At 42.8% G+C, this 27,716-nt stretch overlaps 1 protein-coding gene across 7 annotated transcripts in view; it reads right to left on the bottom strand.

The window, feature by feature from the left end:
- Positions 1 to 27,716, bottom strand: part of arhgef18b (rho/rac guanine nucleotide exchange factor (GEF) 18b) — a 202,642-nt gene that overhangs the window by 112,939 nt on the left and 61,987 nt on the right. For all 7 annotated transcript variants that reach the window (XM_043721419.1, XM_043721417.1, XM_043721416.1 and 4 more), the window contains exons 2-3: positions 20,165 to 20,298; positions 15,697 to 16,175 (exon numbers count right to left, since the gene is read on the bottom strand). In XM_043721419.1, the coding sequence (XP_043577354.1) occupies positions 15,697 to 16,175; positions 20,165 to 20,194 (509 nt within the window). In that variant the 5' untranslated portion in view covers positions 20,195 to 20,298. The remainder of the gene's footprint in view (positions 1 to 15,696; positions 16,176 to 20,164; positions 20,299 to 27,716) is intronic.

Genomic DNA, 27,716 nt, shown 5'->3' with positions numbered 1-27,716 from the left:
GGTGAATTGGCCATGCTAAATTGCCCTTAGTGTTAGCTGCATTAGTCAGAGGGAAATGGGTCTGGGTGGGTTACTCTTTGGAGTGTCGGTGTGGACTTGTTGGGCCGAAGGGCCTGTTTCCACACTGTAGGGAATCTAATCAAATCTTATTTTAGGGGAACACCAAATCTCACATTGCGTCAACATGAAGCCTATCCTTTAAACACTTGTGTCACTTACAGGCACCGATATACACTGAATGAAAGGGGTAGCTCAACCTCAAATTGCACTTCTTACCTTTACAACAAAACAATTTTCTGAAGGGTAGTGACCGCTATAACATAGGAAACACAGCAGACAATTTGCACATAGCAAGCTCCCACAAACAACACTGTGATGATTTTGTGTTGTTGATTGAGGGCTAATTATTGACCAGAACAGTGGGGAGACGTCCCTGGTCTGGGATCTGGGTGTAAAAGGGACATTAGTTTAACATCTCATCTAAAAGATGACACATCCAACAATACAACACTCCCTCATTGCTGCACAGAGTTTTACAAGTGGGAAAAGAGTGGGCTAGTGAAGCAGAAGATGACAGATGGAAATTGATGCAATTCAGTGTTTATATTTTCAGCTGTCATCAGTGCCAAATGGAATCAAAAACTGACAAGTCAAGGACCTCAAAGTTAGTTAATAACTGAATTTAGTAACTTATTTACACAGACAGTTTTGGCGACTTGTCCTGTCTTCAGTAAGATATGTTGACGCTGAGAAACAGGCAAGCAGTGTCTATCATCAGGTCAAATATCACAGTGGACTGACACACAACTATCATCAGGTCAAATGTCACAGTGGACTGACACACAACTATCATCAGGTCAAATATCACAGTGGACCGACACACAACTAGTCTTTACTCCAGAACAATATACTTCTTTTAAATATATATTATTTCATATTTAAAGTCAGGTCAAATGTCACAGTGGACCGACACACAACTATCATCAGGTCAAATGTCACAGTGGACTGACACACAACTAGTCTTTACTCCAGAACAATATACTTCTTTTAAATATATATTATTTCATATTTAAAGTAAGAGAAAATCACTGCTTAGGACTTTAACAGGGGTTTTATTTGAGCTGATTAAAGGAGTTAACATGGTATTGAGGGAGAAATTGTATTCTCTCGTGGAGGGGTGCCGATCAAGAAAGCAGAACCTTAAATTAGACTGTGTTTGCTCAGGCAGATGTTGGGAAGCAGTTCTCCACATGATGGAAATTTCAATCACTCTCATCCCCGAAAAGCTGTTGAGGACAGGGTTCGCAATTAAAAATCCAAACACCGGGATTGAGATATCGATAATTTTGTTCAGTAAAGCACTTAAAACTTACTAGATCAAATTGGAGATTTGCCATGATATCATGAAAGTTTTATTCATCTATAAAATTTTAGTATTTGTTGTCAGTTCCTAATGGCTGTTGAAAAGGTGGTCGTGAGTACTTTATTGAACTGCAGTAGTCTTGAGGTACAGAGATACTCAGTGCTGTCAGTGGGGGAGGGGGTGGGGCACAGGATTCCTTGGATTTTGACTCTCTGACCATGAAGGAAAAGCAATATCGTTTCATGTCAGGATAGTAGAGGGTCATTGGCCAAACGCAGGCATATGGGACGAGTTCAGTATAAGATACCTGGTTGGAATGGATGAGTTGGACCCAAGAGTTTGTTTCCATGCTGTATGACTCTATGGTGCCCCCATGTGTCTGCTGCTCTTATCTTTCAGGTGATAAGAGGTCATGGACCTGAAAGGTGCTGTCGAAGGAGACTTAGTGACTTACTGAGTATCTGTGGTATATCTTCAAGGTGATAGCTGCCATTGCTTTTTGAGTGTTGATGGAGTTGCACTGATCCGAGCAAGTGGAGAATATTACATCACACTCATCATTTGTGTCTTCTAAATGGCAGACAGGCTTTAGGGGAGTCAGGAGATGAGTAACTCACAGCAGAATATCCCAGCTTCTGTCCTGCCCATTGTCACTGCATTTATGTAGCTGGTCCAGTTCAATTTCTGGTTAATACTAACCCTAGGATGCTGACGGTAGGGCTTCAGTAGTGGTAATGGGCCATTAAGGCAGAATGGTCAGATTCACTCTTGTTAGAAACGTTCATCGTCTGACATTTGTAATGTCATCAATGCTACTTGCCATTATTAGTCGAAGGCTGAACGATGGCCAGGTCTTGCTGCTTATTAGCATAAACTGCTGAGCTGCAATTTATATTGAACATTATGTAATCACCAATAAACTCCTATACCCTGACCTTTTATTTGAATGGTCAAGGAGGCTTGAAGGCTAAATGGATTAATCCCTTTTGTAATGCATGAAAATGTGAAGTTATTCACTTTGCTAGGAAGAATTTAAAAAAAGCAAAGTATTACATATATGGAGCATGAACAGAGAATTCCAAGGTGCAGAGTGATCTAGATGTTCTAGTACATGAGTCACAAAATGTTAGTCTGCAAGTACAGCAAGTAATTAAGAAGGCTAATGGAATGCTACTCTTTATTAAAGGAGGAATTGAACATTAAAGTCAGAATGCTATGCTTCAGTTATACACGTCATTGATGAGTCACATCTCAAATACTGCATGCAGTTTTGGTTTCCATATATAGGGAAGGATATAAATACACTGGTGATGCTTCAGAGGAACTTTACTAAATTGTATCTGGAATGAGGAGGTTTTCTTTTGAGGATATACTGGATAGGAGGGGCTTAGTTCCACTGGAGTTTAGAAAGGTGAGTAGGGGTTTGATTGAAGTATATAAGATCCTGAATGGTCTTGATAAGGTAAACATGGAAAGGATGTTTCCCCTTGTGTGTCACTCCAGAAATAGGGAGCACCATTTTAAAATTATCGATTCCCCTTTCAGGACAGAGACGAGGAGAATTTTTTTTCTCTCAATGGATTATATGGCTTTGGAAATTTCATATCCTAAAGGTGATGGATGTGAGGTCATTAAATATTTTTAAGGCAGAGGTAGATGGATTCTTGTTAGGCAGGGGAATCAAAGGTTATCGGAGGGTAGATGAGAATGTAGAATTCAAGATACAAGCAGATTCTCTATTGTCTACTGTATACAGTACACAAAGACTGCAGTCCCCTATAATATACAAACGATCTTATTGAAGAGCTGAGCAGTTTCGAGGGGCTGAATGGCCTACTTATTCTCTAATTCATACATTTGTATTTAGCTGCTCTCATATCTGCAACATCAAGAAACTGATATGTGCTGAAGCTTGGAAGGAGAAATGGATAGTTGCATATTTGCTGGACTCTTATCTCCCATCCAACATTCAAGCACAAATTCTCTCTTAGCGATAATAGCTGTCTATGTTTATCTGCCAGTTTGAATAGGACATATTGACACACAAATAATTTCTGCAGAAGAAGGATGCTAAGGTTAAGGCTGAAGTCTCTGCCTATGTGTTTGTGTTCCTGTAACTGTCCTGATCCATATCAGTGAGGAGTCAGTCTGTATGCTCAATACCAGACCCATGGAGAAATGATTCAGTGGCTGAACCAATGGGCAAGAAACAGTAACCTGTCCAACAGAAATGAAGTTAAATCGTATAGAGAGTGTGCACTTGAATATTATAAGGGAACAGCAGCCCCTGTGTTCAGTGTGGGGAATAGCACACTGGGAATAGTATTGGGAACAACAGCTCCTATCCATAATAGGAAAAAGCAAACCCTGTATATCCAATCGATATACAGGGTAGACTTTAGGGGATGACAGCTCATAAGCATATCAGTGGAGAAAAGAAGCCTCAATGTATATAAAAGTGAGCAGTGCACTCTGTGTATATAATATACAATACCAACCACTGTGCATACAATAGGGAATAGTAGCCTCTGTGTACATTACAGAGAGTAGAAGCCTCCGTGCATATTATAGGGGACTGCAGTCTTTGTGTACTGTTTACAGTAGAGAATAACAGCCTCTGTGTATATTATAAGGGACTGCAGTCTTTGTGTACTGTATACAGTAGAAAATAGCAGCTTCTGTGTATATTATAGGGGACTGCAGTCTTTGTGTACTGTATACAGTAGATAATAGCAGCTTCTGTGTATGTTATAGGGGACTACAGTCTTTGTGTACTGTATACAGTAGAGAATAACAGCCTCTGTGTATGTTATGGGGGACTGTAGTCTTTGTGTACTGTATACAGGAGAGAATAGTAACTTCTGCGTATATTATAGGGGACTGCAGTCTTTGTGTACTGTATACAGTAGAGAATAGCAGCTTCTGTGTATATTATAGGGGACTGCAGTCTTTGTGTACTGTATACAGTAGAGAATAACAGCCTGTGTATGTTATAGGGAACTGCAACCTTTGTGTCCTGTATACAGTAGAGAATAACATCCTCTGTGTATATTATAGGGGACTGCAGTCTTTGTGTACTGTATACAGTAGAGAATAACAGCCTGTGTATATTATAGGGGACTGCGGTCTTTGTGTACTGTATACAGTAGAGAATAGCAGCCTCCGTGTGTATTATAGGGGACTGCAGTCTTTGTGTACTGTATACAGTAGAGAATAACAACTTCTGTGTATATTATAGTGGACGGCAGTCTTTGTGTACTGTATACAGTAGAGAATAACAACTTCTGTGTATATTATAGTGGACTGCAGTCTTTGTGCACTGTATACGGTAGAGAATAACAGTCTCTGTGTATATTATAGGGGACTGCAGTCTTTGTGTACTGTATACAGTAGAGAATAGCAGCTTCTGTGTATATTATAGGGGCCTGCAGTCTTTGTGTACTGTATACAGTAGAGAATAACAGCTTCTGTGTATATTATAGAAGACTGCAGTCTTTGTGTACTGTATACAGTGGAGAATAACAGCCTCTGTGTATATTATAGGGGACTGCAGTCTTTGTGTACTGTATACAGTAGAGAATAACAGCTTCTGTGTATATCATAGAAGACTGCAGTCTTTGTGTACTGTATACAGTAGAGAATAACAGCTTCTGTGTATATTGTAGCAGACTGCAGTCTTTGTGTACTGTATACAGTAGAGAATAACAGCCTCCGTGCATTATAGGGGACTGCAGTCTTTGTGTACTGTATACAGTAGTGAATAACAGCCTCTGTGTATATTATAGGGGAATGCAGTCTTTGTGTACTATATACAGTAGAGAATAACAGCCTCTGAGCATATTATAAGGGACTACAGTCTTTGTACTGTATACAGCAGAGAATGGCAGCTTCGGTGCATATTATCGGGGACTGCAGTCTTTGTGTTCTGTATACAGTAGAGAATAACAGCTTCTGTGCATATTATAGGGGACTGCAGTCTTTGTGTACTGTATATAGTAGAGAATAACAGCTTCTGTGTATATTATAGGGGACTGCAGTCTTTGTGTACTGTTTACAGTAGAGAAAAACAGCCTCTGTGTACATTATAGTGGACTGCAGTCTTTGTGTACTGTATACAGTAGAGAATAACAGCCTCTGTGTATATTATAGTGGACTGCAGTCTTTGTGTACTGTATACAGTAGAGAATATCAGCTTCTGTGTATATTATAGGGAACTGCAGTCTTTGTGTACTGTATACAGTAGAGAATAGCAGCTTCTGTGTATATTATAGGGGACTGCCGTCTTTGTGTACTGTATACAGTAGAGAATATCAGCCTCTGTGTATATTATAGGGAACTGCAGTCTTTGTGTACTGTATACAGTAGAGAATAACAGCTTCTGTGTATATTATAGGGGACTGCAGTCTTTGTGTACTGTTTACAGTAGAGAATAACAGCTTCTGTGTATATTATAGGGAACTGCAGTCTTTGTGTACTGTATACAGTAGAGAATTACAGCTTCTGTGTATATTATAGGGAACTGCAGTCTTTGTGTACTGTATACAGCAGGGAATAACTGCCTGTATATATTATAGGGGACTGCAGTCTTTGTGTACTGTATACAGTAGAGAATAACAGCTTCTGTGTAAATTATAGGGGACTGCAGTCTTTGTGTACTGTATACAGTAGAGAATAGCAGCCTCTGTGTATATTATCGTGGACTGCAGTCTTTGTGTATTGTATACAGTAGCGAATAACAGCTTCTGTGCAAATTATAGGGAACTGCAGTCTTTGTGTACTGTATACAGTAGAGAATAGCAGCCTCTGTGTATATTATAGGGGACTACAGTCTTTGTGTACTGTATACAGTAGGGAATAACAGCCTCTGTGTATATTATTGGAAACTGCAGTCTTTGTGTACTGTATACAGTAGAGAATAACATCCTCTGTGTATATTATAGGGGACTGCAGTCTTTGTGTACTAAATACAGTAGAGAATAACAGCCTCTGTGTATATTATAGTGGACTGCAGTCTTTGTGTAATGTATACAGTAGAGAATAACAGCCTCTGTGCATATTATAGGGGACTGCAGTCTTTTTGTACTGTATACAGTAGAGAATAGCAGCTTCTGTGTATATTATTGGAAACTGCAGTCTTTGTGTACTGTATACAGTAGAGAATAACAGCCTCTGTGTATGTTATAGGGGACTGCAGTCTTTGTGTACTGTATACAGTAGAGAATAGCAACTTCTGCGTATATTATAGGGGACTGCAGTCTTTGTGTACTGTATACAGTAGAGAATAACAGCCTCTGTGTATGTTATAGGGGACTGCAGTCTTTTTGTACTGTATACAGTAGAGAATAGCAGCTTCTGTATATATTATTGGAAACTGCAGTCTTTGTGTACTGTATACAGTAGAGAATAACAGCCTCTGTGCATATTATAGGGGACTGCGGTCTTTGTGTACTTTATACAGTAGAGATTAGCAGCCTCCGTGCATATTATAGGGGACTGCGGTCTTTGTGTACTGTATACAGTAGAGAATAGCAGCCTTCGTGTGTATTATAGGGGACTGCAGTCTTTGTGTACTATATACAGTAGAGAATAAAAGCCTCTGTGTATATTATGGGGACTGCAGTCTTTGTGTACTGTATACAGTAGAGAATAACAGCTTCTGTGTATATTATAGGGGACTGCAGTCTTTGTGTACTGTATACAGTAGAGAATAACAGCTTCTGTGTATATTATAGGGGACTGCAGTCTTTGTGTACTGTATACAGTAGAGAATAACAGCTTCTGTGTATATTATAGGGGACTGCAGTCTTTGTGTACTGTATACAGTAGAGAATAACAGCTTCTGTGTATATTATAGGGGACTGCAGTCTTTGTGTACTGTATACAGTAGAGAATAACAGCTTCTGTGTATATTATAGGGGACTGCAGTCTTTGTGTACTGTATACAGTAGAGAATAACAGCTTCTGTGTATATTATAGGGGACTGCAGTCTTTGTGTACTGTATACAGTAGAGAATAACAGCTTCTGTGTATATTATAGGGGACTGCAGTCTTTGTGTACTGTATACAGTAGAGAATAACAGCTTCTGTGTATATTATAGGGGACTGCAGTCTTTGTGTACTGTATACAGTAGAGAATAACAGCTTCTGTGTATATTATAGGGGACTGCAGTCTTTGTGTACTGTATACAGTAGAGAATAACAGCTTCTGTGTATATTATAGGGGACTGCAGTCTTTGTGTACTGTATACAGTAGAGAATAACAGCTTCTGTGTATATTATAGGGGACTGCAGTCTTTGTGTACTGTATACAGTAGAGAATAACAGCTTCTGTGTATATTATAGGGGACTGCAGTCTTTGTGTACTGTATACAGTAGAGAATAACAGCTTCTGTGTATATTATAGGGGACTGCAGTCTTTGTGTACTGTATACAGTAGAGAATAACAGCTTCTGTGTATATTATAGGGGACTGCAGTCTTTGTGTACTGTATACAGTAGAGAATAACAGCTTCTGTGTATATTATAGGGGACTGCAGTCTTTGTGTACTGTATACAGTAGAGAATAACAGCTTCTGTGTATATTATAGGGGACTGCAGTCTTTGTGTACTGTATACAGTAGAGAATAACAGCTTCTGTGTATATTATAGGGGACTGCAGTCTTTGTGTACTGTATACAGTAGAGAATAACAGCTTCTGTGTATATTATAGGGGACTGCAGTCTTTGTGTACTGTATACAGTAGAGAATAACAGCTTCTGTGTATATTATAGGGGACTACAGTCTTTGTGTACTGTATACAGGAGAGAATAGCAGCCTCTGTGTATATTATAGGGGACTGCAGTCTTTGTGTACTGTATACAGTAGAGAATAGCAGCCTCTGTGTATATTATAGGGACTGCAGTCTTTGTGTACTGTATACAGTAGAGAATAACAGCCTGTGTATACTATAGGGGACTGCAGTCTTTGTGTACTGTATACAGTAGAGAATAACAGCTTCTGTGTATGTTATGGGGGACTGCAGTCTTTGTGTACTGTATACAGTAGAGAATAACAGCTTCTGTGTATATTGTACGGGACTGCAGTCTTTGTGTACTGTGTACAGTAGCGAATAACAGCTTCTGTATATATTATAGGGGACTGCAGTCTTTGTGTACTGTATACAGTAGAGAATAACAGCTTCTGTGTATATAGTAGGCTGCAGATATAAACATAGAAACATAGGAAATAGGAGCATGACTAGGCCATTTGGCCCTTCCAGCTTGCTCTGCCTTTCATATGACCTTAGCTGATCAATCAATTCAACATCTTTTACTGCTTTTCCTCCATATCTGTTTATCCCTTTAACCCCAAGTGCTATTTATCCAACTCCTTCCTGTCATCATTTAATGTTTTGGCTTTAACTGCTTCCTCTGGTAGTGAATTCCACAGGCTCACTGCTCTCTGGATGAAGACACTACAGTCCTAAATGGTCTACCCAGTATCTTTAGACTATGATCCTTGGTTCTGTATATCCCTGGTACCCTGCCATCTGCAATATCCTTTCTGCAACCACCCTGTCTCGTCATGTTAGAAATGTATAAGTGTCTGTGAGATCTATCCCTCATTCTTTTGGACTCCAGTGAATATAATCACAACTGACTCAACATCTCCTCATATGTCAGTCCTGCTATCCCAGGAATCAGTCTGATAAATCTTCACTGCACTCCCTCTATATCAGAATATCCTTCCTCAGATACAGCGATGAAAACTCCACACAATATTCCAGGTGTCATCTCATCAAAGCCCCGTACGCTTGCAGCAAGACATCCATGTTCCTGTAGACGAATCCTCTTGCTATGAAGGCCAACATATAGGTTTGATTTGGAGGAGCTGGTGTTGGACTGGGGCGTACAAAATTAAAAATCACACAACACCAAGTTATTGTCCAACTGTTTTATTTGGAAGCACTAACTTTCAGGGCGCTGCTCCTTCATCAGTTAGTGCTTCCAAATAAACCTGTTAGACTATAACCTGGTGTTGTGTGATCTTTAACAACATATAGTTTGTCTTCATCACCTGCACAGCCCTTCAGCGACTGGTGTACAAGAACACTCAGGCCTTGCCACAGATTCTTTTTTTTGTTTCAAAAATATACTTTATCACATTCCCCTCCCCCCCGGTCTCAATTTGTAGTTATTCAATGATTTGCCTTCCTGTAGTAGCTACCAAAGTGGTTCCTTCACATTCATCCACATTACACTGCAACTTGTTCCATATTTGCCCACATTCAGTTTGTCCAAATTAAAACATCTCTGCATCTTCCTCACAGCTCACTCTTCCATTGTGTTTGCTGTAAATTTGGAGATATAACATTTAATCCCTTCATCTAAGTCATTAACATATATTGTGCATAGCTGGGGTCTCGAGCATTAATGCCATTGGTCCCTCTGCCAGCCATTCAAATGAATAATGTTGTGAGGAAAGGTGACTCAATCTGAAACATTAACTCTGATTGCTCCCTTTGTTTCCTGTCTGCAAACAGTTCTCTGTCCATCTCAATACATTGTGTGTATATGTGTATGTATGTATGTAGGAAAGGTTTGGGCGATGGAGAGGGTTGGGGTTGGGGTTGGGGTTGGGGTTGGGGTTGGGCTGCCCAGTGGATCACGATACACAGACAGAGCAGCACTCTGCTGGGCAAGTGTGAAGCTTATTCACTGACACAGCTCTCAGCTAGAAGGCTGAATCAAGTGTTGCTGTCATTGACTGTACATCAGTGTCTGGGACTGGGCCTGGGCCAGGTGTTATTACACGGTGGAAAATTCCTATTTCTGATATTAAGCTGACATTTCAATCCTGCAAATCCAGGATGAGCTGGCTTGGAAGCTTTTTACATGGGCTTTGCTCATGTGTTGTAAGGATTAGCTCAGAAATAACAATATCCACTCCTTAAAGCTGAAGAATTGAATGTTTCACCTAAACCCGAAGCAGACCTTACAAATTTAAACTCCCTCACCTCTCGCCAATCGACTGCAGAGGCATCACCATATATGTCAATCTTCTGCTCACTCAATCTATACATGTGTCTGCTCCCCAACAGAAGTTCTCAGGGTCAAGGGGGTTGCCTCCCTTTCTCTACCAACTCCCACCATCCCAAGATGTACAAACATCGAGCCCCTCCCTTGAACCACTACCCCAGAGGCACTGAGTTGCTCCAACTGAGGGCCAACCTGAGATTGGCCAATTACTGCTCAGTGACAAATGGGTGCTCACACCTTCCAAAACCAATTGCATTTTAACCAAAAACTGAAAATAATCCCAGATATTTGTCTTGATAGCTCTGGAGAGATTTTCCACATTGTAGAAAAATGAAAACATTGAAGAGAAAACCACAGCCTTTGGCTGTTCAGTCCCTGCGTGACTCCAGGACCTGCCAGAGATACAAATCTCTGTTAAAGACGTTTCCTCTTGCATCTTCTGGCTTGATCTCTTGCTAATTTTCATCCGGACACTTTTTTTTTGCCTCTGCTGCTTGGGACTTGGCACCTCACGCTGCACTTGTCCCATTTGCTTATAATTTCACAATTAGACTGGCTTGTGTTACAAAAGAAAAATCATTTTCCCCTCCATTGCTCCACTTGTGGGAAAGATACCAGGTGGGAGATATCAGGTACGTCACTTGGCAACATCGGAAGATTGATTTAGCTTTTGCCACCCACATGTGCAGGCTAACATTTCCCAAATGGGACTTTGGCTTTTTACTGATCAGATACTTTGGGATAACAAACCAGGGGGAGCTCTTCACCCTGTAATAATTAATTAGGGACAGTGAGGGTGGTGTTAAGCTGGGCAATTGTACACAGCTCCAGTCTGACTCAAGGACAGGACTCCTACACTGTGGTAATAGTTGACCCTGCTTTTTACAACCTTTTGCAGACACCATTTCCACCATCTTCTCTGGAGCATCTGGGAATGGGCAATAAATGCTGGTCTACCAAGATGTCCCCATCCTCACTGCAAATAGAATTTCTCATTATTGTACAAAGCTGACATGAGAGGATGGTGTGTCCCAACACAAACTCTGTTCCATCATCAGTAATTCCTTTCCCTTCTTGGAACTCTGTCTCAGGCTGATCCAGACTGTTTACAACCTTAGCTTCCTATTTGACCCTAAACGGAACTTCTGAACTCATATTCTCCCCTCCCCACAGCACCAAGACCACCTCCTGCCCACCTCCACTCTGCTCCAGTACATAAAAGAATCTCATCCAAGTGTTTGTTACCTTCAGAATTGACCATTCTGGTGTCTATCTCATGGCTTTCCACCTCTCAATAACTTTAGGTCTTACAAAACCCTGGTTGAATGTCCTGAAATGCACTAAAACTTGGTTCTCATTCTCCTGTTCTCATTGATCTACAATAGCTCCTTGTCAACCAATACCTAACATATAAAATTCTCAACTAGATACAGATGGTGCTGGAGAATCTCAGCAGGTCTGGCAGCATCTGTGGAGAGAGAAACAGAGTGAACATTTTGAGTCCAACATGAGTTCAGAGGAAGAGTCAGACCAGACTCGAAACGTTAATTCTGTTTCTCTCTCCACAGATCTTAAATCCTTCAAGACAAAGGATTTTGTATTTCTCTAATTCTGCCTTCTTACTCAGTGTGATTTCTAGAACATTCCCTGCCATGGATTAAGCTGTTAAGACCCTAAAGCCTGAATTTTTTCCCCTAAATATCTCTGCCTCTGTCTTCCTTTAAATCCCTTACTCTTTCATGGAGTGTTTGGTCTTTGTATCGCCTTCTGTAATGTTTCCCTTCCTTACAACAGAGACTACACTTCACACAGACTTCACTGTGCAGTTAGAGAAAGGGAAGCTGATGTAACAGTATCACAATTGAGTCAAAGGTAACTACAAAGATATAAGGGAGAAGCCGGCCAGAGTTGATTGGAAGGGGAAGCCTAGCAGGGAAGACTGCGGAGCGGCAATGGCAGGAGGTTCTGGGGGTAATTCAGGAGCACAGCAGAAATTCATCCCAAAGAAGAAGCAACATATTAAGGGGAGGATGGGGCAATCAGGGCTGACAAGGAAAGTCAGGGACAGCATTAAAGCAAAAGAAAAAGCATACAATGTGGTGAAGATCAGTGTGAATCCAGAGGATTGGGAAGTCTTTAAAAACCAGCAGAGGAAAACTAAAATATCAAAAAGGGGGCAACAGATAAAACGTGAGTATAAGCTGGAATTATAAAAGAAGATTTCAAGAATTTTTTAGATAAATTACAGGTAGGAGAGGGGCAAGAGTGGACATTGGACTACTGGAAAATGAGGCTGAAGAAGTAGTAATGGGGAACAAAGAAATGATGGAGGAACCGAATAGGTACTTTGTATCAGTTTACACATTGAAAGACATCAGCAGCATGTCAGAACTTCAAGAGAGTCAGGGACAGAGGGGAGGGGAGTGGCCATCACTAAGGTGGTGGTGTTGGGGAAGCTCAAGGTGAATAAATTACCTGGAGCAGATGGACTACACTCCAGAATTCTGAAGGAGATAGCTGAGGAGATTGTAGAGGCATTGGTGGTGATCTTTCAGGAATCATTGGATTCAGGGATGGTCCCAGAGGACTGGAAAATAACAAATGTAACACCCCTGTTTAAGAAGGGATAGAGGCAGAAATCAAGAAATTATAGGCTGGTTTGCCTGACCTCGGTCATTGATGAGATTTTAGAGTCCATTCTTAATGATGATATTGCAGAGCACTTGAAAGTAAAATAGAGCTGAGTCAGCACAGCTTCATCAGAGGGAGGTCATGCCTGACAAATCTGTTAGAATTGCTTGAGAAGGTAAGGAGCAAATTAGACAAAGGAGAGCCAGCGGATATGACCTATTTGGATTACCTGATGGTCTTTGACAAGGTGCTGCCCAGGAGGCTGCCATTTAAGATGGAGGCAAGGTACTGGCCTGGATAGAGGATGGTTGATTGGCAGGAGACAGAGCGTGGGGATAAATGGGTCTTTTTCAGATTGGCAGCTGGTGACTGGAGGAGTCCACAGGGGTCAGGGTTGGGACCACAGCTATTCATGTTATACATTAACGACCTGGATGAAGGAACTGAGGGCATTGTTGCTAAGATTGCAGATGACACAAAAATAGGGGGAGGGATTGGAAGTGTTGAGGAAGCAGGGAGGCTGCAGAAAGACTTGGACAGGCTAGGAGAGTGGCCAAAGAAGTGACAGATGGAATGTGGGAGAGTATGAAGTTAGGCACTTTGGCAGGAATGGGGAAAGACTTCTGAAATCTGAAGCATAAAGGGACTTGGGAGACTTGGTTCAGGATTTTTTAAAGGTTAACATGCAGGCTCAGGCGACAATTAGGAAGGCAAATTCAATGTTAGCATTCATTTTGAGAAGGCTAGACTATAAGAGCACGGATGTACTGCTGAGGCTGTATAAGGCTCTAGTCGGAATGCATTTGGAACACAGTGAGCAGTTTTGGGCCCAGTATTACAGAAAGATGTGTTGGCATCGAAGGCATCCAGAGGAGATTCACAAGAATAATCCTGGGAATTAAAAGATTATCATGTGAGGAATGACTGAGGACTCTGGGTCTGTACTCAACGGAGTTTAGAAGGATGAAGGAAGAACCTGATGGAAACTTACAGAATACTGAGAGACCTGGATAGAGTGGTCATGGAGAAGATGTTGCTACTAGCGGAAGAGACTAGGACCCGAGGGCACAACCTCAGAGTGAAGGGATGACCGTTTAGAACTGAGATGAGGAGGAATTTCTCCAGCCAAAGGGTGGTGAGTCTGTGGAACTCAATGCTGCAGAAAGGTGTAGAGGTCAATTCAATGAGTGCATTTAAGACTGAGATAGATAGGTTCTTGATGAGTAAGGGAATCAAGGGCTACGGGGAGAAGGCAAGAGAATGAGGTTGAGAAATATATCAGCCATGATCAAATGGTGGAGCAGACATTATGGGCTGAATGACCTAATTCTGTTGTTGTATTCTACTAATTTATAGTTCTGTTTATAGTTTATGGTCTTATGGATTAATTACCTAATCTCATTAACAATAGTTCAACATCTGCTCAAGGGAGTAGGTGTGAAAGTTACGATTTAAATGCTTTCTTTTTGGCCTGAGGCAAAATTACATGTGCTCACTTCCTTGCAAAGCACCTTGGGAGATCTTCCAACATTCATAGGTCTATGTTAGTTAGGGTTGGGTGTTATCCAAGATTGATTGGGAAAGAATAACTCTATTCAGCTTTAAAAAGTCTACACAGCACCTCAACCCTTGCATCACGACTCAGAGTTACACCGACTGAGCTTGTTCACATGGGATCAACTATTTGTGATAATCTCTCAGAAGAAGCCTAGGGCTGGCTCATGACAAGAACCGATGTGTAGAGTCTATTAACATGGGGGTGGCTGTTGAGGAAGCTCTCCCTTTCTTACTGCCTGCCATTGCTGTATCAGAGGGGTTTACAGATTTATAATCAACCAGTGTTAGAATCCCTACAATATGGAAACAGGCCATTTGGCCCTTTGAGTCCACAGTAACCCTCCAAAGAGCTTCCCATCCAGACCCAACCCCACTACCTTATCCCTGTAATCCTACATTTCTCATGTGTACCCTCCCAGACTACACTTCCCTGGACAATTTAGCATGGCCAATCCACCTAACTTGTGCATCTTTGGACTGTGGGAGGAATCCAGAGCATCCAAAGGAAACCCATGCATTCATGGCACAAGTGCAAACTCCATACATACAATCGCCTGAGGCTGGAATCGAACCCCAGTTCCTGGCGCTGTGAGGCAGCAGTGCTAACCACTGAGCCAAGGTGCCGCCCCCATGTTAACGATGCACAGGCCGTCAGATTCTGAGGTGGGACACAAACCTGGAGCTTCTGCCCCCAGCTGTAAAAAGGCAAAGTCACCACTGTCTGAACCAGACCAGGCTACTCTCAACGTTAGTGAGAGAGGACTCGTGGCTTAACCTGAGGGTTACCACACCTCAGGTGGGGGTGAGCTTGAGTTAGGGAGTTTTTCATGATAACCTCAACTTGGCGTAGAAATTGAATCCATTGAGTTGGCATCATTCTACATTACAACTCAGCTGTCCAGCCAACTGAGCTAGCCAGCAGTAGAAACACTGCGTGCCCCCAGACCTGCCAGTTTACCCTGTCACAACACTGTCAGATATTGGCCATCAGGCGAACATTGCTAACTTGCTATCTAAAGCTTTACAGGGAACATTGGTACAGAATCCAAGAGAGAGGTTAGGTCAGATATCTGTATAACTAAAATATCTCTATCATTAAAACCAGTTTTCCATTATTTCATGAATATACCTTCTCCTCACGTCTCCAAGTGCTGTAGGGGATAAAGGGCCTTCCCAGCTGTGCCTCCTGGAGCAGGACATGGACCTGATTAGCAAAGGTAACGAATCCTGATCTTCGCCATCTGATAGATTCTCAAGATCAGATGCACTGTTATTCTGATCCACTCCATCTCCCTCCGTCAAACCACACCCACTGGTTTTCAGAAGCAGGGAAGGATTCTTATTTTCCATGGTTTCATGTGAAGGACAGCAGTCTGTAAGCTGAGTGACAACATTATTTTTTCTAACTTTGCCGAGTTGCCCTGGGCAACCTGAAACAGTGTCTACCCTGGTAACATCTTCCGAACTACTGGTTACTGGACACCGGGAAAGTCTAGGATCCCTGAGAGTCATTGAACTTAATTGCACTGACGAATCCAAGGAGGGAATATCCTCTGTACTGCTGGTGGCATCTGTTGCAGAGTCATCATAATCCAGGAAAGGGTCATCCTGCAGAGATTATTGGAAGAAACAAGTTAGAATTTGTACTAAGAGAATGTGATACTCAAATCATTTATCCCTGAGACAGAAGGCTGCGTGTTCCAATCTAGCTCAGGGAGTTAAGCACATGTTTGCAGCCAATACTCCAATGAGATACTGAGGGATTTAATCTTCACAGAGTCAGTTGCAATTACAGGTGAGCTATCTGGATAACTACCTGGCAGTGTGGTTGGGAGCTGGGTGTGCGCTGGTGGGTGAATATTGCAGATGAAGGATGTGCTTCTTTCTACAAAGGTTGAAGGAGCATCTGAGAACCAGCCCCTCCTTGCCACCGTCCAGCACTTTGACCAGAAAAGTTGTGAGGTGTACAGAAGTCAAACAAAAACAAATTAACAATGAAAAGCTTCTAAGTGGGAAAGCAGCTGGTAACTCAGTTGTCTTCAATACACACAAGGTTGTTAGTTCAACACCAGTTCCAGGGGTTTAGCACAAACATTAAGGCTGATACTCCAGTATGGTTCTGAAGAGAGTCATAGAGATCTAAAACACAAAAAAAGCACCTATCAAGTCTATGCCAGTCATAAATGAGCACCTAACCATTCTAATCCCAATTTCCAGCACTTGGCCCTTTTGCCCAGCCATTGCAAGTGCACATCTAAATATTTCTTAAATATGTTGAGAGTTTCTGCCTCTTCCACCTTTACAGGCAGATTCCCATCACCCTCTGGGGAAAAGAAATCTTCCTCACATCTCCTCTAGACCTTCCAACCCTTTCCTTAACTCTCTGACCCCACGGGTCATTGATCCTTCCACCAACGGAAACGTCTCTTCCCATCAGCCCTGTCTATGGCCCTGGTCATGGATTACATTCTCTATCATGTCCCCTCTCAGTCTCTTCTGCCCCAAGGAGAACAACTCCAGTCTGTCTAGTCACTAACTAAAATTGCTGCATTCTGGAACATGCTATCTCTCAGCAGAGATGATGGACCAACTGCCCCTATACCTGTTTCGGTCGATGCAAAACTTCCTGGAACAGGAGTGTTATTCCTGGTGCCCTGGTCCTTGCTTTTAATTTAAGTGCAGGATGTGCTTGTCAGTGGCTGGGCCAGCCTTTATTATTCACCCTTAATTACCCAGAGGACAGTTAAGAGTCAACCACACTGCCATGGTTCTGGAGTCACATGTAGGCCAGACCAGGTAAGAACGGAAGTTTCCTTCCCTAAAAGACATTTATCAGACATTTGAATAGACCTCTGGAATGTTAATTCTGATCTCTCTCTCTGCACCTTCTCTGCGGCTATAAAACTATATTTTGTTTTCTATTCTGCTGCCCTGATGCACTTTGTATGGTACGAGCTGCCTGTATAGCACGCAAAACAACACTTTTCATTGCATCCCGGTACATATGACAACAATAAATCAATCAATCATCAGCATCAGACACTTAATTCCAGATTTTTATTGAAATCAAATCCCACCATCTGCCCTGGCGGGATTTGAACCCAGGTCCGCAGAACATTACCTTGTTCTCCGGATTAATAATCTGTAGCTAATACCGTGAATTCTGACCTTAGTCTTAGAACATTGTACAATCTTACACTTGCCTTAAACGCATGTCAACCATTTACAGTGTTTCAGAGAAGAAGAACGAACATCTGCATTTCATTTTTTATCAATCTTGTGTCCCATCTCAAAGGAAACAGTCATGACTGTCGAACTGCCCTTGGGTAAGAAACATGCTGCATTCAATTATTTCTTTCTGTTATTTATGTTAAAAATGTATATATATGTATAAATACACGTCATTTCTGTTGTAGAAAAGTGCCATTTTTAAATAAATTTAGATGCAAAAGAAAATAATCTTTCAAGTTCTCTTCGAGGTCTGGCCAAGATTCTGGACAATGTTGGGACTGTGTTTCTGAGACACCAGCTCCCAAAACCTTTTCCTTTCCACAACAATTTGCTGCTTGCAAATGTGGATTGTTCCTTGGACAGCCGCCCAGGTACAGCAACCCAGACAGAGGAACTGAGTTTACAATAGACCGGTCCCCTCCCCAAGCCCCATAAAAGAAAACCTCTTGTGTCACAGAAACAGGAGATGATCTTTCAGCCCCTCAAGCCTGTCCCAACATTCACTGAAGTTCTGAGGGAAGATCACACTCGACCCGAAACACTAACTCTGATTTCTTGCCATAGATGCTGCCAGAACTGCTGAGCTTTTCCAGCAATTCCTGTTTTTGTTTCTGATTTACAGCATCCACAGTTCTTTCAGTTTTTATTCATTGAAGCCATGGTGTGCCTTAACCTTAAAACTCCACTTTACCCGCCGTGCTGCCTAACATCACCCTAAAATGGCCTGGCTGAAATTTCAAGATGGTTCCCAGCACCTCCAGCAGACACGAATGGTTTCACTTTATTACCACTTGTCCAACTCTTCAAACATCTTAACAACACAGCATTTGTGTTTCTCTGCCTCCCAATTAGCCACTAAGTTTTGTAACTTCAATGCCAAGAGGGATGTGGTTGGCTCAGTTGGTCAGATGACTGTAGTGTGGTCCAGAATAAAGCCAAAAGTTGGGGTTCAATTTCCCTTGTGGTTGTTCATGGAGGCCTGGCCTCCTCAGCTTTCCCCAGGCCTCTAGGGTGTTACCCACCAAAGTATACGTAACCACTAGTGTCTCTCTCTGTCTCCCTGTCTTGCTCTCTCTCCCCCTCCCCCACTCGCCTCCCCACAATGGAGAGAGATGCTTATGGTCCTGTGTGGATTATGGTTCCTTACAATCCCAACACAAGGACACGATGTATGGCTTTGAAGAGATATTGTAAAGAAGCATAGAAGATAGGAGCAGGAGTAGGCCATTCAGCCCATTCAGACCACTCCACCATTTAACATAATAGAGACTAGTCCATGCCATATTCTCTCTGTGTCTCCGCATTCCTCTTGATACTTATAGTTTCTAGAAGTCTACCTATTTCTTACATGAGCAATGCTCCCTAGAATCTTGTAGAATGAAACATATCGTTCTCTCAGAGAGTTAAATAGGGTAGAAGCCAAAAGGCAGTTTCTGCCGGCTGGAGAGTTCTTGGACCAGAGGCAACAATCTCAGAAGAAGGAGTCAGCCATTTAGGATTGAGGTAAGGAGAGAGTCCTTCACTCATCATGGAGTGAATATCTTTGACATTCTCTACCCAACTGACTGTCTGTCATTGAGTGTGTATATGACAGGATGGGCTGGATAGAGATTTGGTTTGAAGTGAGGTAAGGGATATAGAGGTGGAGTTGAGAGGGGCAGGTGAAGTGATGGATCAGCCATAATTGTGTGCAATGGCAGAGCAGGCTTGAAGGCTCATATAGCCAAATAGCTGACTCCTGATTCTATTGTCGTATTCTCAGGTTTAACCTGGGGAACTGAATTCTGTTTTTAAATCCTGATCCTATTATCCTGTGCCCCTCAACCAGACGTTTTGTAGAAGTGGCCTCATTCTTTATCGTCTCTGAGCTCCGTGCGTGATAGACCACAAATAGCAGACATACCAAAATAGGAAATGTCAACTGTGCAGTGGGTAGCAGTCTCCCATCGACTCATAATCCTATTACACCAAAAACGCAAGCACAAAATCCGCAATGACCACCCAGTACAGAGGGAGAGCAGTGTTTGTCATCTGAATTAAACTTTAAAAATCCACCAGTGTTCTAGCAAAAGTTTAGAAACCATCCCATATCACTAAAGAGGAAAAGCCAGTGTCCCAGCCAATATTCATCCCTCAATCAACACCATCAAAGCAGGTTTGGCTGATAACGATTACATTACTGCTTCTGAAAGCTTTCCATATAAAACATGGCTGCCTCAATTTCTCACAGTAATTATACTCAAAAAATAAACACATGAATGGCAGGGTATAAATACAATTTACAGCTATGAACCAATCTTGTACATATGGCTTTTGTAAACTGAGCCAGTGTAAGGAGTCCCATGAATGCTGCAGGTAACACTTGCCTTGCCCTCAGCCATCCTGTTGAAGTACATCTCCTCCACCTCACTCAGTGAGTTGGACCGGTTATCGATGTTTACGCAAGCTGGGAGAGATCGCTCCTGCCCTCGGGGAAACTCCTGTGAGCATTGCTTGCATTCTGCGGAAAGTGAATTAAAAAAACAGATGAAGCAAATAAAATATGTGCTTACAGCGATGGGTAGAATTCTATCTACACAAAGGGTTGTTATGATCTGGAAGTGCATTGCCTGTCCCTAGAATTCCTACAATGTAAAAACAGGCCATTCAGCCCATCAAGTCCACACTGACCATCTGAAGAGCATCCCACCCACATTTAACCCCTCCACCCTACCCCTGTAACCCTGCATTTCCTATGGCTAATCCACCTAGACTGCAAATTCTTGAACACTAAGAGCAATTTAGCATGGCCATCCACCCTAACCTGCACATCTTTGGAGTGTGGGAAGAAACTAGAGCACCCGGAGGAAACACACGGGGACACAGGCAGAACGGGCAAACTCCACACAGACAGGAAGTGTTGAAAGACCTGAAAGGGTTGGAGACATAGATTCATTTGCAGCTTTCAAAAGGAAAATTCAATAACTGCTGGAACAGAGCCGACGGGCTGAATGGACCCTTCATATGCTGTGATTGAGCAAATAGGGAGTGTTGGAGGTGCTGCACCTCCTGGTGGCTGCTGATGTCTGGCAGGGGGAGAGACCCCACTGCCCTAGGCAGGGCCCTCGGCAGTGACCCTGATAGCGCCCACAGTCCTGGTTAAGGTGGTTCACCAGAAATCAAGAAAGGCTGAACCTCTCTCCTGCCCCCCCTCCAGAAACCCTGTTCCTACACAAGATGCTGGACCTGCCATTGATTTCCAGTACTTTCCCTTTTAATCTCGCCTCCCTGCCTTCGCCCCACTCTGGATGCGTTTCCAAGACAGTGTCCAACCTTATCACACACTTACGCAAATATTAAACCGTCGCTTTTGGCCACTGCATCTCAAAAAGTTCAAATGTGTAAGACCGAGGGTCCAGGATATTGAGAGCTGTTGTCCAGCAGCAAGAGACTTCCAGGAACATTACAATTATTAGAACTTGCGTCACAAAGGAGCACTTCACCTCTGATTTCTCTTAATGTTATTTATTCATTTATTCTCGAGACGTGGGCATTACTGGCTGGGCCTGCATTTATTGCCATCCCTAATTAGAACATAGAACACAGAACAATAAAGCGCAGAATAGGCCCTTCAGCCCTCAATGTTGCGCCGACCTGTGAACTATTCTCAGCTCATCTCCCTACACTATCCCACCATCATCCATGAACTTATCCAAGGATTGTTTAAATCTCCCTAATGTGGCTGTGTTAACTACATTGGCAGGTAGGGAATTTCACACCCTTACTACTCTCTGAGTAAAGAACTTGCCTCTGACATCTGTCTTAAATCTATCACCCCTCAATTTGCGCCTATGCCCCTTCATATAGGCTGACATCATCATCCTAGGAAAAAGACTCTCACTGTCTACTCTATCTAAGCTTCTGATCATCTTGTATGTCTCTATCAAATCCCCTCTTAGCCTTCTGCTTGCCAATGAGAACAGACCCAAGTCTGTCAGCCTCTCCTCATAAGACCTTCCCTGCACACCAGCATTTTCCAATGCTTCCACATCCTTCCCGAAATATGGGGACCAGAACTGTACACAATATTCCAACTGTGGCCACACCAGCGTTTTGTATAGTTGCAGCATGATATTGCGGTTCCGGAACTCAAATCCTCTACGCATGAAACCTAACACACCGTATGCCTTCTTAACAGCACTATCAACCTGGGTGGCAATTGCCCTGAGTGATCTGATGGGAACAGTGAGGGCCATTTTCAAAGGGCAGTGAATTATCAAGCACATTGCTGTGGGTTTGGAGTCACATGTAGATCACAGATTTCCTTCCTTAAAGCGAAAGATGGGTTTTTACAATAATCGAGAACAGTATAACAGTTATCATTAGGCTAGCATTTAATTCCAGGCTTTTACAGAATTCGGATTTTACTGCCTGCTTTCAGGAGATTTGAACCCCTAACTCCATAGCATTACCCTCTACAATAGCAATTAGTTACTAACAAGAGAATCTGTTCATTATATGGGCCAGGACCATTCCTTGGGGAGAACTGATGTTAATCCAGTTCTCTCACACTATCACTCAGTAACCCCTTTCCCCACAGCACCCTGTGTTACTGACTGTATCTGTACTGATGTTAATCCAGTTCCCTCACACTGTCACTCAGTAACCCCTTTCCCCACAGCACCCTGTCTTACTGACTGCATCTGTACTGATGTTAATCCAGTTCCCTCACACTGTCACTCAGTAATCCCTTTCCCCACAGCACCCTGTCTTACTGACTGCATCTGTACTGATGTTAATCCAGTTCCCTCACACTGTCACTCAGTAACCCCTTTCCCCACAGCACCCTGTCTTACTAACTGCATCTGTACTGATGTTTATCCAGTTCCCGCACACTGTTATTCAGTAACCCCTTTCCCCACAGCATCCTGTGTTACTGACTGTATCTCTACTGATGTTAATCCAGTTCCCTCATGCTGTCACTTAGTAACACCTCTTCCCACAGCGCACTGTGATACTGACTGTATCTGTACTGATGTTTATCCAGCTGTCCTGTGATTTGAAATGTATGCTGCCAAATGAAACATTATGGCTTTAAATTGAGGGGTGATAGATATAGGACAGATGTTGGAGGTAGTTTCTTTACTCAGAGAGTAGTAGGGGCATGGAATGCCCTGCCTGAACAGTAGTACACTCAACAGCTTTAAGGGCATTTAAATGGTCATTGGATAAACATATGGATGAAGATGAAATAGTGTAGGTGAGATGGGCTTCAGATTGATTTCACAGGTCGGTGCAACATCGAGGGCTGAAGGGCCTGTACTGTGTTGTAATGTTCTATGTTCTATATGTTCTATGTTTTCTTCTATATTGTTGTTGAGATAGTAAAGTGAAGGTCACAACTTCTGAGTACAGAAGAATGTAGAGGAGCTAACATAAATCAGATTCAGGCTGGCTATCATAAGCCTTGAGCTTTCAATGTTTGGAGGTATGTGGATTTTAAAGCAATGAAGGGATGTGAATTTAAGTCTGGGAAGTAAAGGTGAGGTCGGAAATCAGCCATGATCTTACTGAATACAGAGCAGGCTGGAGGGGCTGAATGGTCTGTGCAGTCCTGTTACTTGGGAGGGATTGCCCTTTCTTTTTAAAAGTGAGGATGGTGCATGGTTTAGGTGGTAAAAACAATGACTGCAGATGCTGGAAACCAGATTCTGGATTAGTGGTGCTGGAAGAGCACAGCAGTTCAGGCAGCATCCAAGGAGCTTCCAGAACATGGTTTAGGTGGTGACTAACTAACTGATTCCACTCCCAGATAACTCAACCGATTGTCCTCCAATCAGAGCTGATAAGCACCAAGGTAGGTATCTTGTCCTATCGCAGACCTCATCTCTCATGAACTGGATTGCCAGGTGGCACAGTGGTTAGCATTGCTGCCTCACAGCGTTAGGGACCTGGGTTCAATTCCACCACTGGGTGACTGTCTGTGTGGAATTTGCATATTCTCCCTGTGTCTGTGTGGGTTTCCTCTGGGTGCTCAAAGATGTGCAGGTCAGGTGAATTGGCCATGCTAAATTGCCCATGATGTTAGGTGCGTTAGTCAGAGGGAAACGGGTCTGGGTGGGTTACTCTTCAGAGGGTCGGTGTGGATTTGTTGGGCCGAAGGGCCTGTTTCCACACTGTAGGGAATCTGACTCAAGTGAAAATCTGACATAGTCGGCAAATCAGAGGATTATAAAGACCACTGTTGGAGACATCCTCCTTGAGGGATCCAGTGGTGGGAAGGTAAATCCTTTGTTTCTTCTTACATGTCAGGGGTCATGCGGTGTGAGGGGTGTCAGGGACAAGGCAAGGTAGGGACAAGGCTTTCAAAGGCCACCCCTTTGACCCAATCCATCTCTCCAATTGCCTCCAATAACTGTCCACTTAAGGGCTTTAGTTTCTGGTGGGGCAAGACAGTCACCCATGGGCAATCTCACCCAGCTCTGGAAGGGGCAGTGGTGGGGGGGTGTGCAAGTATCTCCCTACAGTCAACTCATGTACAATTTCTCTTTCTTGCCTCCTCTCCTGACACCTCTGGAGCAAGAACACTGCTGCCCTGATTGTGTAAAACTCTGTCAGAGGAGGAGCACGCTCAGGATGGGCACTTCCGCAGTGAGAATCCAAGGTGGTGCAATGTGCCTTGAGTTCACCGCAGTGCTGTGTTTGCTTTAAAATGTTTATAGAGTTCTTATTAAACAACTCCTGTAAAGCTTCGAAAAGCCTAATCGTTCCAAATTTAGATTTTCAGCAAACAGCACAGTCACTGTGTGTGAGGAACATGGACCAGTCCATGTGACAGCATTTGCCTTTGTAGTTTGCAGCTGTGCACTGGGTCCATGTGATCGCACGTGTGTGTGCGTGTTTGTGGTTATGTGTGAGTGCGTGTGTGTGTGTACGGTGGGGTAGATGGTGGTAGGTGTGTGGGTGCATGTATATATGTGTCACATGAGAATGTTTGTTTGCTCATAAAATCACAGAATCCCTGCAGTGTGGAAGCAGGCCATTCAGCCCATCAAGTCCACACTGACTCTTCGAGGAGCATCCCATCCAGACCCCCACACCCCTCCCCCACCAAATCCCTGTAACCTTGCATTTCCCATGGCTAACCCACTTAATCTGCACTTCCCTGGACACTATGGTGCAATTTAGCACGGCCAATCCACCGAACCTGCACATCTTTGTACTATGGCAGGAAATCAAAGCACCTGGAGGAAACCCACACAGAACATAGAACACAGAACATAGAACATAGAACATAGAACATAGAACATAGAACATAGAACATAGAAATGTTCAGCACAGAACAGGCCCTTTAGTCCACGATGTTGTGCCGAGCATTAATCCTAATGTAAAATAAAATACCTTAACCTACTCACACCTCAATTCACTGCTATCCATGTGCATATCCAGCAGTCGCTTAAATGTCCCTAATGACTCTGCTTCCACCACCACAACTGGCAACGCATTCCATGCATTCACAACTCTCTGCGTAAAGAACCTTCCTCTGACGTCCCCTCTATACCTTTCTCCGAATATCTTAAAACTATGACCCCTTGTGCCAATCAATCCTGTCCTGGGGAAAAGTCTCTGGCTATTGACTCTATCCGTTCCTCTCATTATCTTGTATACCTCGATCAGGTCACCTCTCTTCCTCCTTCTCTCCAGAGTCCAAAGCCTATCGTCATAATGGTATTTTCCTGCTCTGAAATCTCTATTGTTTCCGTTTAAGAAAATTATCAAGAACATATCTATGAGTAATTGAAGCTGAAACCTGGGATCAAACTATCTGTTATTTAGCAATAAGGATCACCAAACAGCTTTTGTTTATTCACTTGTGAGACTGAGTAATGCTGTCTGGTCAGCACTTTATTACCTGTCCTTTGTTGCCTTTAAGATGGTGGTGGTGAGCTGCCTTCTTGAACCGCTGCAGTCCATGTGTTGTAGATAGATCCACAATGACATTAGGGAGGGAATTCCAGGATTTTGACCCAGTGACAGTAATAGGTATATTTCCAAATCAGGATGGTGCATGGCTTGGAGGGAAACTTGCAGGTGGTGGTGTTCCCATGTACCTGCTGCCCTTGTCCTTCTCGATGGAAGTCGTGGTGAGTTCAAAGGTGTTGTCTAAGCATCTTTGGTGAATTTCTGCAGTGCATCTTGTAGAGAGTACACACTGCTGCTACTGAGCATTGGTGATGGAAGGAATGGATGCTTCTGAATTTGATGCCAATCAAGTGGGCTGCATATGTTAGTGACAAGAGCATTTCTTTTCATGGGTGAGAGTGACATGAACATCAAGGCTGCATTTGACAATTAAAGTAAATTAGTATTGTCACAGAAAACCATGGAGCTGTTCTGTCATTAGAGAGAGGTGATTGGTGTTAGTTTAATCTGAGGGTCTCCAGGTCTCAGGTGAGGGAGAGGTTGAGAAGGAGAGATCTTCATGGCAACCTCAGCTGCTGTAGAATTGAACCCGTGCTGTTAGCATCACTCTGAACTGCAAACCAGACATCTAATTTGACTGATTATGCTATTAAGGAAGCATCGCAAAACTGGAATGAATAGAAATCAAAGTGAAAACTCTTTGCTGATTGGGGTCATAGGTGACACAAAGGAAGATGGTTGTTAGAGGATAGTCATCTCAGCTCCAAGACAACTCTGCAAGAGATTCACCCCACAGAGAAACAGAAATTGCTGAATTCACAGCATACACAGTTTTTTTTCAGTTTTTATCCAATATCTACTCCATGTGATGAAAGATCTTTAACTTACCTAATACAATGATATCATTACTGGAAGATGAAGTTTTGCCTCAGAGGCTAATGAGTACGGTTCATTATGACAAAGGATTTTTTTAAAAACTAAAATCGAGGTCAGAGTCCTTGTGAGGCAATGATCCTCCTCCTGGTGAATAAGTGAATAAACAAAAGCTGTTTGGTGATCCTTATTGCTAAATAACAGATAGTCTGATCCCAGGTTTCAGCTTCAATTACTCATAGATGTGTTCTCAATAATTTACATAAACAGGAAACATAGAGATTTCAGAACAGGAAAATGCCATAATGGTGATAGGCTTGAGACTCTGGAACTCTTCCCTAGAAGGTGAAGTGGGGATTTGGTGAAGACTTTTAAAACGATGAAGGATTTTGATAGATTGAATTGGCAAAGATTACCTGATTTGAGAATTAATAACAAAGAGGCATAAATTTAAAATTGTCACTAAAGGTGAGTGGGGAGATGAAGACAAAATATTTTTCAGGTTGTCCGTGCATGAAGTTCTTTAATGCAACAATTTTATTGTGGACTTATCCAGCTGTTGTGGTTCTGTTCGCCGAGCTGGAAGTTTTTGTTGCAAACGTTTCGTCCCCTGGCTAGGCGACATCATCAGTGCTTGGGAGCCTCCTGCGAAGCGCTTCTTTGATGTTTCCTCCGATGTTTATAGTGGTCTGTCCCTGCCGCTTCCAGTTGTCAGTTTCAGCTGTCCGCTGTAATGGTTGGTATATTGGGTCCAGGTCGATGTGTTTGTTGATGGAGTTTGTGGATGAATGCCATGCCTCTAGGAATTCCCTGGCTGTTCTCTGCCTGGCTTGCCCTATGATAGTAGTGTTGTCCCAGTTGAATTCATGTTGCTTGTTGTCTGCGTGTGTGGCTACTAAGGATAGCTGGTCGTGTCGTTTCGTGGTTAGTTGATGTTCATGTATGCGGATTGCTAACCACAACAACGAGCACCCGAGCTACAAATCTTCGCACAAACTTTGAACTTATCCAGCTCTTTTAACATAGCAAGGTGTCTCACAAGAGCATTATCAAACACAATTTATCAGTGAGCTACTTCAACAAAGAAAAGCATCAAAAATAGGAGCAGAAGTAGGCCATTCGGCCCTTGAAGCCTGTTCTGTC

This window comes from Chiloscyllium plagiosum, chromosome 31 (assembly GCF_004010195.1).
Source record: "Chiloscyllium plagiosum isolate BGI_BamShark_2017 chromosome 31, ASM401019v2, whole genome shotgun sequence".
Lineage (NCBI taxonomy): Eukaryota > Metazoa > Chordata > Chondrichthyes > Orectolobiformes > Hemiscylliidae > Chiloscyllium > Chiloscyllium plagiosum.
Note: the sequence above shows the minus strand (reverse complement) of the source record. Positions and strands in the feature narration are given on the sequence as shown.